Source organism: Triticum aestivum, chromosome 7D, assembly GCF_018294505.1.
Source record: "Triticum aestivum cultivar Chinese Spring chromosome 7D, IWGSC CS RefSeq v2.1, whole genome shotgun sequence".
NCBI classification, from domain to species: Eukaryota; Viridiplantae; Streptophyta; class Magnoliopsida; order Poales; family Poaceae; genus Triticum; species Triticum aestivum.
Genome location: NC_057814.1, coordinates 80,283,434 through 80,303,677, shown reverse-complemented (window position 1 = coordinate 80,303,677; position 20,244 = coordinate 80,283,434). Strand labels below are relative to the sequence as shown.

The 20,244-nt window shown below is 45.4% G+C and overlaps 1 protein-coding gene across 1 annotated transcript in view; it reads right to left on the bottom strand.

The window, feature by feature from the left end:
• Window positions 1–801, bottom strand: part of LOC123170848 (pollen-specific leucine-rich repeat extensin-like protein 3) — a 3,378-nt gene extending 2,577 nt beyond the window's left edge. The window contains exon 1 of the mRNA XM_044588583.1: window positions 760–801. Within this exon, the coding sequence (XP_044444518.1) occupies window positions 760–801 (42 nt within the window). The remainder of the gene's footprint in view (window positions 1–759) is intronic.
• Between the last annotated feature and the right edge of the window lie 19,443 nt (window positions 802–20,244).

The following is a 20,244-nucleotide window of genomic DNA, read 5'->3' as shown; positions in this document are numbered from 1 at the left end:
GCTTGGAGATCTTGTAGGAGGCTTTGTTGAGGGCTCGGAGGGCGGCGGTAGAGGAGGCCGCGGAAGGCGGCGGGTGGCTGGGGTTGTTGTCCATGACCGGAGGACGGCGGCGGCGGCAGGGGCGGAGACCGGGGGAGAGTGAGGTGGGGAGGAGTGGGAGATGGGGATTTGGGGGGCAGTGGGAAAGGGAGGCGAGTGGGCGATGGCCGATGGGATCTTCTCTGTCGGCCTGCCTTCTGCCCAAGCCAAAGCAAAAGAGAGGCTGGCTGCCTCCGCGAGCAGACTGGCTGTGGCCTGTGCCTGGCTGATGATGAGCGAGCTGATTGGTGACTGGCTGCCCAGCAGTCCAGCGTTTCCACCCAACGCTTTGCTTCCTTTTATCTATTTTATCTATTTTTGGATAAAACTAAAACTTCGATTACTCTCTTTCTTTCGGTGGTATATAATATATGCAATGCTCATCTACAAAAACAAAATGCAGTGACCAAAGGCGCGTGAATGGCTCGGCGAGGAGATATTTCAGGATTTGAACTGACCAGCAGAATCACATGATTTCTCGCTCGCTCTGCTCATTTAATCTGCTACATAAGCGTTGTCGTTTTCTCGTTAATGAGCAAACTTTTCGGGTTACCCGAAAAGTCAAAGCAGTGGCGAAGAAAATCACTCGCACATGCAACCCCTCTGCGCGCGGTCACGTCTAGATCATTAATCAACGCTCATGCCATTCCGGCATGGAGTCATTCTCGCTTATCATCTAACCCATGCATTTGCTGAGTTAGGGTTTCTTCCTGAACATGGCATTGCGACACAAAAATCTCGAGGCACGATTCCGAGAATTCGTTTGTGTGCTAGCGTTTCCTCTGGAACATGCCATTGCGGCACAAAACGTTCAAAGCAAAATTTGGTGAATTCATTTGTGTGCTCTAGATTTAGACTCCAACATTTGCAATCTCCAGGAGAAAGTGAAGCTCAATATAAGTGGTGAGGTGACATTAGTGATAGGTCTAACTTTTCTTCTGACTTTTGGCTCGCACGATGTTGCTTTTCAATCTCAATCTACCACTCAATTCTTTTATTACCTTCTATGAGGAGGAGATCGAGCTAGCACCCATATTTTTGAGTATCTAAATTGACCAACATAATCAATTCTTTCGCGCATTTGCGACTTCGGATCATTAATTGTCACTCACGTCATTCCCGCATGTAGTACTCAATGCTCGCTTGCATGACATGGCCAATAGTCATTGAGGAACTAACCCATGCATTGATCAAATATGGTTTTCTTCTGATCATTGCATAGAGGTACAATACTTTCATAGAAAAAATATCAAAGAATTTGTTCGTGCACTCTAGATTTAGATGCCAAGATTTGAAATCTCACATAACAAGCTAAGCTCATTAGATGGTGCTAGTTCTAGAGCTAACGATTCTTCTTCCTCCTTTCTCACTCACGATGTTGCTTTTTTAATCTCAATTTGCTGCCAAATTATTTTGTAGATTCCAATGAAGAAAAGATGAGGTTGCTGACCATGGTGACATGTCACATACAACAGCATGGGGTTGACATGATCGTGGCATGTGGTTGTGAATGATCAAAGGTGTCAACTATAATGGAGTGAATAGATGACTATTATTTTTAAAATTTTCTTAGTTGATTTTACAGAATGCAAATAAACAAGTTCCCTAGAAATACAACTAATAGACACACTCTATATGATAAGCAAATCTAGCAAGCTAAATTACTCTATGCACAAATAAAGTGTTATGATAGATATTAGCAACGTGGGCACAGAGACGATAATGTATCCCTAAGTTAACATCCTTTGAGGGACGATGGACTCCGTGGAGAGGTGTAGGCCAAACAAAGCACCTATCAACACAAAAGTCTCGCCTTCTTATTCCTTGATCCTTGGTAAAAAAAGTTCAAGCTCAACCACTAAGGGTAGGTCTTGAAGTGACCTCCAATATTCACAGACTATGGTGCTACCACAAATTAGAAGCTCAGCACCGACCGCCTAGGAGTCTCCGACCTCCAAGAGTAACGAGGTCAAGGGGGGCTCTTTTAGTCAAAGAGAGGGGGAGGAAAAAATCAACAAATGGAGGCTTGGTAGAGCGGGGAATAGCAATGGGTTGGGTCCCAAAGTTAGCTCAAAGGGCTAACTCAACTTCGTGGGGAGAAGGGTATATTTAAGGTGTAGGATCAAAAGAATGTCTAGAGGGGGGATTAGACTACTTGACCAAATAAAGATCTAACATTTTCCCAATTTTAGTTGTGGGCAGATGTAAGTGCATCTAGTGCCACCCCTAGTTGGTTTTGGAGTATTGACGACAAACTTGGTTGAGGGACTAGTGTGTTTGTGAGAATTGCAGGATAACACAGGTAGTAGTCCCTCATTGATTCAGTTTACCTACCGGAGATGACCCCTAAAAATGTATGAAGACATTGAAGACAACTGTGGTATGTGAAGATATTCACATTGAAGACTATGACAAGAGAAGACATCGAGTGAAGACTATGGAGCGCGAAGACATAGTTGTTTCGTTGTTTCCTTTTCTTCTATGTTGAGTCGTAGGAACCACCGTACTGTTAAGTGGGGTCCCAGTGAACAAAGTCAGAGTGACTGAAGTGATGCTCAACCAAATCCTATGTCTTCGAGCGAAGACAATGAGAGCAAATCTTATCCAGAGCTGGATGAGTCAGCTTTACTTGTAGCCCAAGTCAAGCTGCCGCGTGTGTTTGAAATTTGACCGTTGGAACACGTGTCAGTTCCTTAGTGACCCAGGGTCATTTCGGACAAATCAGGTCGGGTTGCCTAATGGCTATAAATAGCCCACCCCCTACACCATAAATTGGTGGCTGCTCAGAGTTAGTGCACGGCTTTTATCGTTTGAGAGCAACCCACCTCCGAAGCTTTTGAGAGAGAGAAATCCTTGCGAGGACAAAGCCCAAACACCCAGAGCCAAAGAGTGTTAGGCATCTCTGAAGTCTTTCTGTCCGCGTGACCTGAAGACTTGTTACACTTGAGGACTGTGAATCCTCCAGCCGGTTAGGCGTTGCGTTCTGAGCATCCAAGAGTCATTGTGGATCGCCGGTGAACCAAGTTTGTGAAGGTTTGGAAATCTACCTTGAAGACTTACCAGAGTGATTGGGCGAGGACTGGGTGTCCTTAGCTCAAGGGGAATAAGGTGAAGACATGGTCTTCTGAGTTAAATCCCAGCCTCCCTAACCAGACGTACAGTTGTCACAGCAACTGGAACTGGTCCAACAAATCCTTGTCTTCGCCAAGCGACTGGTTCTATCGTCTCCCTCTCTTTACTTACAGTTTGTCTTCGTGAAGTCATTGCCTGTTTGCACTACCTGTTTGACTTCACTGTGTGACTACTTTCGTTGTTTGGCTTCATACTATCTTCCATCCTGATCTTTACTACCTAGCTGCTATTAGTCTTCGTGCTTTCACTTCAATGAATACTTGACTATGGCTTGCTTAGTGTAGTCTACCTTCCGCTGCATTTCAATAGGTTCATTTCTATTGTTTGTCTTCGAAACTTCCATGTTTTGAAGACTTTCATAAAAATCGCCTATTCACCCCCCTCTAGTCGATAACTAGCACTTTCAATTGGTATCAGAGCAAGGTACTCCCTTGTTCTGTGTGATTCAGTTTAACCACCTAGAGTTTTAGCTATCTCGACTGCAGGGATAATCAAAGTCTCCGCTGCTTGCCCCGTCTTCGATGGAACTGAATATCCTTACTGGAAGAATAAGATGTGCATGCATCTTGAAGCCATTGAAGTCGACCTCTGGTATGTCGTCAAGAATGGTGTTCCCAAGACTGGTGAAGGTGTCACCCCTACTGATGTCAAGAAGTTCATTCAACTGGATTCTACTGCCAAGAACATCATCTGTGGTCATCTGACCAAAGGACAGTATGGCCGTGTGAGTGCTCTGGAAACGTCGAAGCTAGTCTGGGACTGGCTCTCCAAGGTCAACGAAGGCGTCTCAACCCAGAGAGATCAAAGGATCAGTGTTCTTCGCAACCTCTTCAACCGCTTCAAGAGAAACGACAATGAGAATGTCCAGCTCACGTTTGATCGCCTCACTGACATCACAAATGAGCTTCGTGCTCTCGGCGCCACTGAGATCACCAAGCATGAAATCATCAAGACACTGCTGAGATCACTTGACAGCTCGTTCGACACCCTTGCCCTGATGATACAAGAACGCCCTGACTTCAAGACACTCGATCCGTCTGACATACTTGAGAGGCTCAACACACATGAGTTCCAGCTATCTGAGAAAAGAGATATCTATGGTCCCAACTATGGCCGAACTCGTGCTTTGAAGGCAAAAGTTGTTTCCTCATTTGAAGAAGAATCTGACTGCAGTTCTGGTGATCCTGAAGACATTGGAAAGGAGCTTGCTATGCTTGTGAAGAAGTTCCAGAAGTTCACTAAGAAGAAGGGCTTCGGAAAGTCTTCACGATCCAGCTCAAGAAATGATGAAGCTTCCACTCATGACTATAAGAAGAGAACATGTCACAAGTGCAAGAAACCTGGACACTACATCTCTGAGTGTTCACAGTGGGACAATGAGAACAAGAAGAAGAAGAAGAGCAAGGAATATGATTCTGATGACAAGAAGAAGAAGAAATCCACAAAGTCTTCTTCCAAGTCCTCATCCAAGTCTTCATCTCATAAGAAGATCTCATCTGGCAAGGCTCGTGCTTTTGTTGGAAAGGAGATGGATTCAGAGGAGGAGTCTGCTTCTGAGGAGGCGGAGGTGGAGTCTGAGGAGGAGTCCGATCCTGGCGTTGCAAGTCTGGCTCTAGCTACAGCCTACGTTGCCAAGTCCATCTTCAACACTGAAGACAATGGCGCCGTCACCAACGCTGATGCTAATGACAAGGACGACTCTGCTCCCACCTACTGCTTCATGGCACGTGGTGCCAAGGTAAAATCACGCGATGCTTACTTTCAAACATCAAGTGAAGATGACTTTGATTGTGAATCCAAACCCAGCTACAAAACACTTGCTAAAATTGCAACTGAACAACAAAAAGCTATGGAGCATACTCAAAAACTGTTAGACAAAAGCAATGACCTGTTGGACGCGGAAATGACCCGTTCTCAGTCCTTAATTGAAGACATAAAAAATCTTCATATTAAGTACCAGGAACTTGAAAGTCGTCATGAAACGCTCTCAACCACTCATGAAAAGCTTTCATATGATTATCTTCAAAGGAAGCAAGAGCTTGAGAAATTGAGAGCGGCTCATGAAGATCTTCAAAAAGAGAATGAGTCACTTCGCGCTCAACAGATCAGTCCCGCTCAGGAAGGATTTGAACCACCATGTCTAAAATGCCTTGAGCGTGATAACGCTACTTCTGTTGCTGAATGTTCTACTGCTGCTACTGTTGCAATATCTTCAACTGTTGATGTGGTAACTAACCCCTCTGCTGAGGATACCACTACTATTGCTGATGAAAATGCTAGGTTGAAGACATTGCTTGAAACAGTGATGTACAAAAGTCTCAAAGGGCATCAGACACTGTGCGATGTCCTCAAAAAGCAAATTCTGAACCGAAACCCTAGGAAAGAGGGTGTTGGGTTCGAGAGGAAAATGAATGTTGATGGCTCCTACTGGAAGCCTGAGCAGTACCCCAAAACCACATGGGTTGCTGCAAATGGACCTTCAGTGGATCCATCCACCTTATCTGGCTTCACTTGCGCTAACCCTATTATCATTGATGAATCCTTTGATGCAAACTATAAACTGTTTAAGAATCAGAATGGTGAAGTGTTTGCCAGGTATATTGGTACTAACTACAGGAATGGGCCACCTATGAAGAAGATCTGGGTTCCCAAAAGTTGTCTTGAGAATCTTCCTGTGAATGTCATCATGACACCGCCTGGGAAGAAGACAAATCCCAGACCAAAAGCTTCATACGGTCCAAAGACTTCATACAGATACAAGACTCAACTGAGTCACCCTAACGCCAATGTTTTGCAGGGAAACCATACTCAGACTTATGAATATGAGCGTGTTTCTTCAAACCGCTATGTTCATAAAACTAAGAACTTTTCTGCTTATTCATATGAGTACTATTCACCTCCTGCAAGGCTATTTGCTAGGGCTTCAAAGCCGAAGTTCTCAGATGCTGCACTTAGACTCATTGCTTCTAAGCCACCCCTGAAGATCTGGGTGGTTAAGAAGAATTAACTTTCTTTTGCAGGGAAAGGTCTCCAGCCGGAAATCAAAGGCGTCTGATGCTATTGCTGGGGACCTAAAACATCTTGTAGGGCGCAAGATCAAATGCCCAAATGGTCTCACTATGTATTTTGTTCCTGAATCGTTTGCCAATCATCCTATCAGTCCTAATCTTGATTTGAGCTTTGATAATCCTCTTGCCCATCAAATGTTTATGCTTCACAATACTCTTGGTGAAGCCTATCCCCCTAACTGTACTGCAGGGTATGACACCTCATGCTTCAGAATGGATTATGGACAGCGGATGCACTAATCATATGACTGGTGATCGGAGTCTTCTCATGGACTCAACCTTACGTCCATCTGACAAGAGTCACATCACATTTGCTGATACTAGTAAAAGCAAGGTATTGGGTCTAGGTAGAGTTGCAATCTCAAAGGATCAGCACATGGATAAAGTGATGCTTGTTGAATCCCTTGGTTTCAACTTAATGTCTGTCTCAATGCTTTGTGACTTGAACATGATTGTGATATTTGGAAAGTATCATTGCCTTGTACTAATGGAATCTGACAAGTCTCTAGTCTTTGAAGGGTACCGGAAAGATGATCTGTACATGGTAGATTTCTCAGCAGGACCACAGCTTGCCGTATGTCTTCTAGCAAAAGCTTCAGAGTGCTAGCTCTGGCATCGAAGGCTAGGGCATGCTGGCATGAGGAACTTGCATACTCTCGCAAAGAAGAAGCATGTCATAGGAATCGAGGGCGTCAAGTTCAAGAAGGATCACTTGTGCGGTGCCTGCAAAGCTGGGAAGATGACTAGGGCCAAGCATCCCTCGAAGACAATCATGATGACATCTCAACCCTTCGAGCTGCTACACATGGACTTATTTGGCCCTACTCACTACTCTACTCTCACTACTACTGCTTGTCTCTATGGCTTCGTCATTGTTGATGATTATTCAAGATATACGTGGGTGCACATAATTCTCTACAAGACTGAAGTGCAGGATGTCTTCAACGCTTCGCCAACCGTGCCATGAACAACTATGGTGTCAAGATCAAGCATATCAGGAGTGACAACGACACTGAGTTCAAGAACACCGGCCTCGACCTTTACTTGGATACATTGGGAATCACTCATGAGTTCTCCGCTCCGTACACACCTCAGCAGAATGGCATCGTGGAGCGCAAGAACAGAAAACTCATTGAGGTGGCTCGGACGATGCTCGATGAATACAAGACTCCAAGAAAGTTCTGGCCTAAAGCTATTGATACTGCATGCCATGTCATCAACCGTGTTTATCTTCACAAGCTTCTGAAGAAAACATCCTACGAACTCCTCACTGGTAAGAAGCCAAATGTCAGTTACTTCAGAGTATTTGGTGCTAGCTGCTGGATCAAGGATCCACATCACACTTCAAAATTTGCACCAAAAGCACATGAAGGTTTTATGCTTGGTTACGGAAAGGATTCACACTCCTACAGAGTCTTCAACCTCTTTCACTATAAAGTGGTTGAAACTGTGGATGTGCGGTTCGATGAGACTAACGGCTCGCAAAGAGAGCACCTGCCAAATGTGCTAGATGAAGTTCCACCTAGTGAATCCATCAAGCTCATGGGAAATGGAGAAATCATACCAAATGAAGCACAACCCGAGGAGGAACTTATCATTTGTGCACCTAATCAACCTGAAGACAATCTCAACCCGAAGACAATCCTCCAAATGATGACAATGATCAGCAAGAGCAAAATCTTCGCCCGGTTCATCCTCGTGTTGCAAATGAAGTACAGATTGAGAAGATAATTGATAGCATCAATGCGCCTGGTCCACTCACTCGTTCAAGAGCAACACATCTAGCAAATTTCTGTGTTCACTTTGCATTTGTCTCAATATTTGAACCCAAGAAAGTTGCTGAAGCCTTCATGGAACCTTCATGGATTCAAGCTATGCAAGAAGAGCTTCAACAGTTCAAGCTGAACAATGTTTGGGAACTTGTCAAGCGTCCAGACCCCTGCAAGCACAACATAATAGGCACAAAATGGATATATGGCAACAAGCAAGATGAGCATGGTCAAGTTGTCAGAAACAAGGCTCGTCTCGTTGCTCAAGGATACACTCAAGTTGAAGGGATTGACTTCGATGAAACATTTGCTCCTATGGCTAGGCTTGAAGATATTCACATATTGCTAGCCTATGCAAACCATCACAACATCCTACTGTATCAAATGGATGTGAAGAGTGCATTTCTCAACGGCAAAATTGAAGAAGTGTATGTTGCACAACCTCCTGGCTTTGAAGATCCAAAACATCCTGATATGGTATACAAGCTTAGCAAGGCACTGTATGGCCTCAAACAAGCCCCTCGCGCTTGGTATGGCACACTCAAAGACTTCCTGAAGAGCAAAGGCTTCAAACCTGGTTACCTAGATCCCACACTCTTCACGAAGACATATGATGGTGAACTGTTTGTGTGCCAAATATATGTGGATGACATTATCTTCGGCTGCACCAACCAGAAATACAGTGATGAGTTTGGACACATGATGCAAGAGCAATATCAGATGTCCATGATGGGTGAGCTGAAGTTCTTCCTTGGTCTTCAAATTCGTCAGCAAAGCAATGGCATCTTCATATCTCAAGAGAAATATCTCAAAGATTGCCTGAAGAAGTTTGGAATGCAAGATTGCAAAGGTTATACGATGCCAATGCCAACCAAGAGTCATCTGGGTCCTGACGCCAATGGTAAAGAGTTCGATCAAAAGGTATACCGCTCCATGTTTGGTTCTTTACTTTATTTATGTGCATCTAGGCCAGATATCATGCTTAGTGTTTGCATGTGTGCTCGATTCCAAGCGGCACCAAAGGAATCGCATCACTTAGCTGTGAAGCGAATTCTTCGATATTTGGCTTACACCCCAACATTAGGATTATGGTATCCAAAGGGCTCAGAGTTTGATCTAGTTGGATTCTCGGATGCTGATTATGCTGGTGACAAGGTGGATCGCAAGTCTACATCAGGAACATGTCACTTTCTGGGATGATCACTTGTCTGTTGGTCTTTAAAGAAGCAAAACTGTGTATCACTCTCCACTGCTGAATCCGAATACATTACTGCTAGATCTTGTTGCGCTCAGCTTCTATGGATGAAGCAAACACTCAAGGACTATGGCATCCATCTGAAGCAAGTACAACTCTACTGCGACAACGAAAGCGCCATCAAGATTGCCAACAACCCAGTTCAGCACTCGAAGACAAAGCACATTGAAATTCGTCATCACTTTCTCAGAGATCATGTCATGAAAGAAGATATTGATATCATACACGTCAACACTGAAGAGCAATTGGCAGATATATTCACAAAGCCCTTGGATGAGAAAAGGTTTTGCAAGTTGCGGTGTGAGCTAAATATCTTGGAATCCTCAAATGTCCTGTGATCAGGCACACATCCTAACACTTATGCATGTTGATGACTTAGATGTGCAACACACGAAGTAATGTATGTCTTCAATTCAATGAAGACTTACACTCTGAGTGTGAATACATTAATGCGGAATTTGACTTCGGAGCGCCACGATAATTGTGTCTGGGTCTAATACTTCCTATACGGCGGGTAACGCCACCACCAAATTCTTCTTTTTGAAGTGTTTTGCTCATGGCGTTACATTTGCTATGTCTTCGCATTTGGTTTGTCTTCTATATCAACATGTCTTCATGTTTATCTTCACTATGTTGATTTGGTTGTATTCTGATATATACATATATTAGTGTTCTGTCCTCTACAACATTCAAATATAGTTATGTCTTCTCGTTTGAATCTTTTGAACTAAGTGAATGTGATCGGGCCCTAACCTCTCTATGCTTCCTATCTCAAACTCTATCTATCCAAATCATACGCATTCTGTTGAAATTGTCGAATGTCTTCTCTGCGTCCTTGTCAGCAGAAGATACAGAGACAAACATTAAATCTGTTTTAAATGCTCAATTCTTATTGCCTGAAACCCGGAGAAGCCGGAACGACCACCCGACAGCCCATGCGTGCGTGGGAACATGGAACAACTCCCAAATGTGTTGCATGTTTTCCACGTGTCTCTCAGATGTGAACCGCCAGGGGTACCTGCGTAATTGCTCTGTGCCATCCCTTTCACTATCAATGCACATCCCATCGCGGTCAAAAATCCTTCTTCCACCTCGACAAACCCTAGCGCCACCGCTAGCTCTCGACGACGCCGGCGACGAAGCGCTTAGCTGCCGCGACCTCTCCGACGCCGTCTTCACGCCGGCCGTGGACATCGTCTTCTCCGCCGCCGCCGTAGGTGTCCTCCATCGCCAAGTTAGGGCACGGAAGATCGAACTGCTCGGCCTCATCTTCTACTCCGTCTAGCAGTTCATCGTGTGGTAAATTAAAACTCTCTTTTTACCGTCTTTTTGATCCTATAGATTCATCCTTTCTACCAAAAGTGGTTTCTGCCTCCACAAATTTGGATCTATCCTGTCTGCATCTCATATGATGCCTAGTATATTCACTTATGCTTCACACGTAGTTAGATTCCTCACTTGTACTTATTCTTGGATTCGTACAAATCTGGAACCAACTCTCAACATATAAGTGAATGTCTTCGCGCTATGAGGTCAATGTCTTCTAAACTGATTTATCTTCAAAATCTTCTGAGAATGCATATGACCTCTTCCCCTTCCCTCGCATCTCTAATGCTGTCACAGGTACATGTCCGTGGGAGAATCCCTTGGTTATCATAGTCTGCATTCATTTGCAGAATTCTTACAGCATCATATCAACTCTCCCGAAGCCAGTTCCTGTCTGACCAGCAGACGAAAGCCTTTGACAGTTTTGAAGCCATTCAGTCTGAACTTCATGGCAACAGATAAGTCAGTAAGGAAGGGTGGCAGACAGCGCCGTGGGAATACATCGAAGGATTTGCCACCAGACCTCTATGAGCTGTACAAGACAGATCCAGAAGAGGATTACAATCAGCGAAAAACCTGAATCCAATGGATTCGAAGATATTGGGCAGAACAATGGTACAAGTACAGGTTCGTGACCCAGGAGTATGCTGAGAAGAATGCCATCAAGTGACCCTGGGGAGACATCTTGTACAAAAATCTTCCACCCAGGTCCAGAGCTGAAGCCATTGAACAAGGCTTCTACCCTCGCATGGTCCGTGGACCACAGCCAGCTGATGTCGACCCATCTTCATTGCAATGGTGTCGTGACGACAATCTATTCAAGCGCAACTTTCAGTTTGCCAAGAACTCGGCCAAAGAGAACAAGAAGTCGCGGGGATTAGACTTCAACCCAGGTCCCTCTGCTCCTCGTGCCGATGGCACACGTGAAGCTGAACCCAATCTTGTTGGGCCCTTCTACAACCTAGAAGGTCTCATCACTCACATTTTGGTTCAAGGGACAGCTGTGGATCAACCTGCAGATGACGCTGATTCTGACAAAGCGCCTGCTCCACCGAAGCCTAAGAAGCTAAAGAAACCCAAGGCTTCAAAGCCTTCTCCTGCACCAAAAGCTTCGCGAGCAAAGCCTCTGGCCACTGCTCCTCCTGCACCAAGTGTGCAGTCAGAAGATCTCTCTCGCATCTCCAAGTCTGAGAAGAAGAAAAAGAAGCCCATGCACACCACTGGTCCAGCTCTTACCCCTGCTGCCATTCTGAGGAATGAGGACGACGCCATTGATCTGTCGAGTGACGACGATCTTGCTGATGATGCTCTTGAGCTGCTGATAAAGAGCAAGCAAGAGGCGGAAATCTTCAATGATCTTCCCCTCTTCGGTGTGGACATTCTGAACAAGTTCATTAACGAGTGGTTTGATAGCCCAAATCTCAGCTTTGATGATCTTCAACTTCCGATTGGCCTCAGCGTATCCTTCCATGGAGCCATTGCTCCTGAGCTTGCTGTTGCTCAGAAAATTGTTGAGCTGAAGCACAAGATCGACTATGAAAAGGCTCAGTTCAAGAAGCATGTGGCCAAGCTCAACGTAACAGACGTCCAGAACTTCAAGGTCATGCTGCATGAGCTCAAGGAAGTGTTTCACAATAAACGTGAAGAAGCCAAAGGTTCTCAAGAGCGAATGAAGCTTCTGGCTGCAAAGTGTGTTCAAGCTTACAATGAAGCTGAGAAGCGCAAGGCACTTGGGCGTCCTGGCATCGACCCCAAGATGGCTGCCAAGCAGAAGAAGCCTACAGTGGACCAAGCTGAACCATCCAGGCGGGAAGAACCTCGCATTGTCTTCCCCGCTAGTATGACAGGCGTGAAGCCTAAGGTCCCCACAGTGGCTTCAGAGTTTCAGAAGACCAGGGCAGCTGAAGCCAAAGCCAGAAAGCGCAAGACCAAGAACACCACTAACGATGCTCCACCCATCAAGAAGCGCAAGACCAAGAAGAAAGATCGGGCTGCTCCCACAGAGCCCCTTGTCGTCGAGCCAATTTCTGTTGCTCGTCCTGCATCTGCACAACAAGAGCGCCGTTTGATAGTTCATGAGCCTGCTTCCCTAGAGGCTCCTGAAGCTGAAGACATTCCAGCTGTTGACCCCACCGCAGCTGAAGACATTGGTCATCAAGACAATGTTGAAGATGATGAAGTCCTTCCTCAGATCGAGCATAATGTGGTATCATCGCCTGTTCTCACGAACAACGAACTCATCAGCATTGGTCGTCCTTTGACGCCAATTGCTCAGGATGACTCATGGGCTGATCACCCTCAAGACTCCCCCCGTCAAGCAGAAACACCAACTACTCCCCCAACTCAAGTCACCACTCCGGTGCTTGAAGATGATGACTTTGAGGCCCAACCAACTCCATCACCACAAGCGTCGCCAGCGTTCCATAGGCTTCGCAAAGGACCAAGGCCACAAGTCACTCTGTCAAGTGTTCCAGAAGGAGAAGAGCGCCAATCAGTATCTTGCCAAGTATTTCCTGAAGCCTCTCCAACTGTGAACAACCCCAAGTCTGAAGCCAACGTGGCTGAAGATATTCCGGCTGCATCAGCTGATGACCAAGAAGAACCACGAGTTGAAGAAGAACGTGTTGCTACACCCCCAACCAATCCTGAAGTTGTTCTCGAGGAGAACGTGTCCGACCCTCCAGCTACTCGAGTGGAGGTTGATAACACTGAGGCGACCACCAACATCAACACTGAAGCCAATGACGTTGTCATGGCTGACGCTAATGTGGCGCCTGAAGTCAATGTGGTGCCCGAAGTGATAGCACCTGAAGCCAATGCTGCACCTGATGCAAATCTGTAGCCTGAAGTCACTGCTGTTGCCACTGCCACTGCTCCTGTACCGCCTCCTAGGCCACATACTATCGAGCAAGCATACAATTATGATCAGCTGGTCACTGTCAGATGGCCTATTCTAGTTCCTCCGCCTGCTGCTGGTCCGCAATTTGATTACCATGTCGAGCACAGGCCTCAGGTCCAGAAGCCTAAGCCAAGACTGCCCAGGTTTCCAGGTACTGCCACTTCACCAGGGTCCTTCAATGCAAATGGCTTCATTGCGCACAACACCTTCTTTGATAGTGCCAAGAACCCCTATTCCAAGCCAAGGATTTCATCAGATCGGTTCTGGAGCTATCAGCAGCGCAATTATTATTCTTGTGTTATGTATGACCAAGGGCGCATCTTTCCCCATATGCGTCTAGACTGTGAAGCCATTGCTGGATTGCCATGCCTTGAAGAAGCCCTTGATTGCTTCCGTGATGCTGGACTGCTGAACTTTGTGACTGATAAGGAGCATTGGAATGAAGAGCTACTGCTACAATTTTATGCTACCCTCCACATTCGCGGCTACAACAGGGATCCGAAGACTTGGGTCCTTGAGTGGATGACAGGCAATATCCATCATGAAGCCAAAGCTCTTGACATCATTGAGCTAACTGGCCTGCCCACTCCAGGAGAACTATATGAGCCTGGTTGTCAACTTCACCGCAATGCATTGGAGAGTATCTTCCATAAGCCAGAGCCCAACATGAGCCAAATGCTCAGCATGATGAAGCCTCTGCCACGCGACGCTGAATACCCAAGAGAGTTCTTTGTTGAAGACCTAGAGTATCTGCCCTGCACTATTTATCGTATCATCAGGCGAACTCTGTGGCCTGTCGAAGGACATTCTTCTGCAGCGAAACTTGAAGGAGCAATGAAGACTTTGGTCTTTTATATCTTCAATGGCATCGGCTTCAATGCTCAAGACTTCTTTATCAGGCAATTGGCTGCATCAGGCTCTGATCGCTTTGGACTGAAATTCTATGCTCCATGGGTTATGCGCCTTATCAAGCTTCATTCTTCTGTCAACTATCAACCTTCTGCTCGCAACCATCTGATCTTTTTGCCTGAGGTTGATATGTCAGTTGAAGCCATATACCCGAGCCTGCCAAGGAGCCTGTTTGTCTTCACAATGCTGATCACCAAAGCTTCACACAGCCCATCGAAGGAGTCCAGGCAATCACTCGTGTTTATCCTTTGGCTGGCAATACACGCTTACCTCACCGTGCTCGAACTGAAGCCACTAAAAACACTATTGCTCAAAGGCCTCGGAAGCGATCTCGTGTTCTCAATGACCGAGAGCTTCTCGTTGCCCTGCATCAGAAACAGGATAAGCATCACTACTGGCTGAAGCGACAGATGCAAAGTCTCTTGGTGGATGTCAATCGCATTCGCAATCTTGCCACCAAGAATGCCTTTGTCACTCATGAAACCTGTCAGAGGTCATGGAAGAGTTTGACATTGCTGAGTGCTGAAGCAGATCTTCAAGACGATGGCTTCACTGAAAGATTCAAGTCTGAATCCACTCCTCCAAGGAATGCTTTCCTGCGTCGAACTCCGTCTCTTGAAGACTCTGACTATTCCTCCTCAGCTGCAACCGTGAATGCCAGAGTCATAGATGATCAAGATGATGCTACTTCACCTCCTCCAACTTCAGCGCGTGTCGACACTGCACCAAGTTCTTCTGCACCGCCAAACCCCGACGCCGACCCTGCAGCTTCTCCTACTCCTTCTGGGAACGAGTAGAGGCTCTGTGTCTTCAAACCTTTTTGGTCCTTACTGACAAAAGGGGGAGAAGCATATGAGTTGATAGTCTTCAAGCGGGTCCATATGGGCGGTTGCTTTATATTTTGCCAAGTGAATACAACTCTCGCTTTTGATACATTTGGTTCTTTGAGTTGTAACACTTAAACTTGATGGTCGTCTGCTACTTGTTTGCTATTCTATGATGCGACGATAAATTCCGCATGTGCGATGATAAATCCCGCACGAAGTCATATTGTAGACGTCCATTTTTCATTATGCATGTCATTATCTTCGTTATATCAAATCATGCATGATGAATTGTCTTCATAAGTTGAAGAGGATCTTCACAAGTACAACCTGCCATGTGCCTTTGCATTCCAAAAGCAAATTACTTATATGCACATCTTCAGGGGGAGCCTTTTTGCTACTTATGGAGACAATACCTTTATCCTTTACTATTTCACATACTTTTATCCCCGTTGAAAACTTCAACCAGTTTGTCATCAATCACCAAAAAGGGGGAGATTGTAAGTGCATCTAGTGCCACCCCTAGTTGGTTTTGGAGTATTGACGACAAACCTGGTTGAGGGACTAATGTGTTTGTGAGAATTGCAGGATAACACAGGTAGTAGTCCCTCATTGATTCGGTTTACCTACCGGAGATGACCCCTAAAAATGTATGAAGACACTGAAGACAATGGTGGTATGTGAAGATATTCACATTGAAGACTATGACAAGAGAAGACATCGAGTGAAGACTATGGAGCACGAAGACATAGTTGTTTCGTTGTTTCATTTTCTTCTATGTTGAGTCGTAGGAACCACCGTACTATTAAGTGGGTCCCAGTGAACAAAGTCAGAGTGACTGAAGTGATGCTCAACCAAATCCTATGTCTTCGAGCGAAGACAATGAGAGCAAATCTTATCCAGAGCTGGATGAGTCAGCTTTACTTGTAGCCCAAGTCAAGCTACTGCGTGTGTTTGAAATCTGACCGTTGGAACACGTGTCAGTTCCTTAGTGATCCAGGGTCATTTCGGACAAATCAGGTCGGGTTGCCTAGTGGCTATAAATAGCCCACCCCCTACACCACAAATTGGTGGCTCCTCAGAGTTAGTGCAGGCTTTTGTCGTTTGAGAGCAACCCACCTCCGAAGCTTTTGAGAGAGAGAAATCCTTGCGAGGACAAAGCCCAAACACCTAGAGCCAAAGAGTGTTAGGCATCACTGAAGTCTTTCTGTCCGCGTGACCTGAAGACTTGTTACACTTGAGGACTGTGAATCCTGCAGCCGGTTAGGCGTCGCGTTCTGAGCATCCAAGAGTCATTGTGGATCGCCGGTGAACGAAGTCTGTGAAGGTTTGGAAGTCTACCTTGAAGACTTACCAGAGTGATTGGGCGAGGACTGGGTGTCCTTAGCTCAAGGGGAATAAGGTGAAGACACGGTCTTCTGAGTTAAATCTCAGCCTCCCTAACCAGACGTACAGTTGTCATAGCAACTGGAACTGGTCCAACAAATCCTTGTCTTCGCCAAGCGACTGGTTCTATCGTCTCTCTCTCTTTACTTACAGTTTGTCTTCGTGAAGTCATTGCTTGTTTGCACTACCTGTTTGACTTCACTGTGTGACTACTTTCGTTGTTTGGCTTCATACTATCTTCCATCCTGATCTTTACTACCTAGCTGCTATTAGTCTTCGTGCTTTCACTTCAATGAATACTTGACTATGGCTTGCTTAGTGTAGTCTACCTTCCGCTGCATTTGAATAGGTTCATTTCTATTGTTTGTCTTTGAAACTTTCATGTTTTGAAGACTTTCATAAAAATCGCCTATTCACCCCCCTCTAGTCGATAACTAGCACTTTCAGCAGATTTTAGCAATTAGAACAAGTCAAGCAATCAACCTACACATGCAATTCTAAGAGTGTAGCAGCGGCAAGTAGAGCATTGCATATGAAGGTAAAGGGAAGGGTTTGGAGAGTGCAAACACAATGAAGACACGGAAATTTTTGGCGTGGTTCCGGTAGGTGGTGCTATCATACGTCCACGTTGATGGAGACTTCAACCCACGAATGGGTAATGGTTGCACGAGCCCACGGAGGGCTCCACCCACGAAGGGTCCACGAAGAAGCAACCTTGTCTATCCCACCATGGCCATCGCCCACGAAGGACTTGCCTCACTCGGGTAGATCTTCACGAAGTAGGCAATCTCCTTGCCCTTACAAACTTCTTGGTTCAACTCCACAACTTAACGGAGGCTCCCAAGCGACACCTAACCAATCTAGGAGACACCACTCTCCAAAAGGTAAATAGATGTTGTGTTGATGATGAACTCCTTGCTCTTGTGCTTCAAATGATAGTCTCCCAAACACTCAACTCTCTCACACAGATTTGGATATGGTGGAAAGATGATTTGAGTGGAAAGCAACTTGGGGAAGGCTAGAAATCAAGATTCTTGTGGTAGGATTGGTATATCTTGATCTCAACACATGAGTAGGTTGTTCTCTCTCAGAAAATGTATGCCAAAAGTGTAGGCACGTTCTAATGGCTATCTCACGGATGGAGAATGGGGTGGAGGGGTATATATAGCCTCCACACAAAATCCAACCGTTACACACATTTGACCCAACTCGGTCAGACCGAATAGATGAACTCGGTGAGACCGATTAGTTCAAAATGTGAATGTTTGGAATCTTGGTGGGACTGACTGGTGATACGTCTCCAATGTTTCTGTAATTTTTTATTGTTCCATGTTGTTTTATTATCAATCTTGGATGTTTTATGATAACCCACAAGTATAGGGGATCGCAACAGTTTTTGAGGGTAGAGTATTCAACCCAAATTTATTGATTCGACACAAGGGGAGCCAAAGAATATTCTCAAGTATTAGCAGTTGAGTTTTCAATTCAACCACACCTGAAAGACTTAATATCTGCAGCAAAGTATTTAGTAGCAAAGTAGTATGGAAGTAACAGTAACGGTGACAAAAGTAACAGTAGTAGTTTTTGTAGCAATCGTAACAGTGGCAACGGAAAAGTAACTAAGTAAAGATCAATATATGAATAGCTCGTAGGCAATGGATCAATGCTGGATAATTATGTCGGATGCGATTCCTCATGCAACAGTTATAACATAGGGTGACACAGAACTAGCTCCAGTTCATCAATGTAATGTAGGCATGTATTCCGAATATAGTCATACGTGCTTATGGAAAAGAACTTGCATGTCATCTTTCCCGTGGCAGCGGGGTCCTATTGGAAACTAAGGGATATTAAGTCCTCCTTTTAATAGAGTACCATACCAAAGCATTAACACTTAGTGAATACATGAGCTCCTCAAACTACGGTCATCACCGGGAGTGGTCCCGATTATTGTCACTTCGGGGTTGCCGGATCATAACACATAGTAGGTGACTATTGACTTGCAAGATAGGATCAAGAAATCACATATATTCATGAAAACATAATAGGTTCAGATCTGAAATCATGGCACTCGGGCCCTAGTGACAAGCATTAAGCATAGCAAAGTCATAGCAACATCAATCTCAGAACATAATGGATACTAGGGATCAAACCCTAACAAAACTAACTCAATTACATGGTAAATCTCATCCAACCCATCACCGTCCAGCAAGCCTACGATGGGATTACTCACGCACGGCGGTGAGCATCATGAAATTTTTGATGGAGGATGGTTGATGATGACGATGGCGACGGATTCCCCTCTCCGGAGCCCCAAACGGACTCCAGATCAGCCCTCCCGAGGAAGATTAGGGCTTGGCGGCGGCTCCGTATCGTAAAACGCGATGAATCCTTCTCTCTTATGTTTTTCTCCCCGAACATGAATATATGGAGTTGGGGTTGAGGTCGGTAGAGTCCCAGGGGGCCCACGAGGCAGGGGGCGCGCCCTAGGGGGGTGCACCCTGCACCCTCGTGGACAGGGCGTGGGCCCCCTGATGCTAATTCTTTCGCCTATATTTTTCATTAATTCCAAAATGTGTCTCCGTGGATTTTCAGGTCATTCCGAGAACTTCTATTTCTGCACAAAAATAACACCATGGCAATTCTGCTGAAAACAGCGTCAGTCCGGGTTAGGTCCATTCAAATCATGCAAGTTAGAGTCCAAAACAAGGGCAAAAGTGTTTGGAAAAGTAGATACGTTGGAGACATATCATTTTATAGTCATTTTATATCATTTTTTGGTACTAACCTATTGACATAGTGCCAAGTGCCAGTTGTTGTTTTTTTCCATGTTTTTTACATTGCAGGAAATCAATATCAGACAAAGTCCAAATGCCACGAAACTCCATGATAACTGTTTATGGGCCAGAAGGAAGAAGTTGGGCCCTGGTTGCACCTGGGGGGAGTCCTGAGGAGGGGATAACCCACTAGGGCGCGCCAGGAGGCCCAGGCACGCCCTGGTGGGTTGTGCCCACCTCGGGTGCCCCCCGGACCGCCTCTTTGCTCTTAAATACCCCAATATTCCAGAAACCCTAGGGGAATCGACGAAATATTTATCCAGCCACCGCAGAGTCCAGAACCACCAGATCCAATCTAGACACCATCACGGAGGGGTTCACCACTTCCATTGGTGCCTCTCCGATGATGCGTGAGTAGTTCTTTGTAGACCTTCGGGTCTGTAGTTAGTAGCTAGATGGCTTTCTCTTTCTCGCTGAATTCTCAATACAATGGTCTCTTGGAGATCCATATGATGTAACTCTTTTGCGATGTGTTTGTTGGGATCTGATGAACTTTGAGTTTATGATCAGTCATATCTTTTTATATCCATGAAAGTTATTTGAGTTTCTTTGATCTCTTATATGCATGATCTCTTATAGCCTCGTATTTCATCTCCGATATTTAGGTTTTGTTTGGCCAACTTGATCTATTTATCTTGCAATGGGAAGAGGTGCCTGGTAGTGGGTTCGATCTTACGGTGCTTGATCCCAGTGACAGAAAGGGAACCGACACGTATGTATCGTTGCTACTAAGGATAAAAAGACGGGATCTATATCTACCG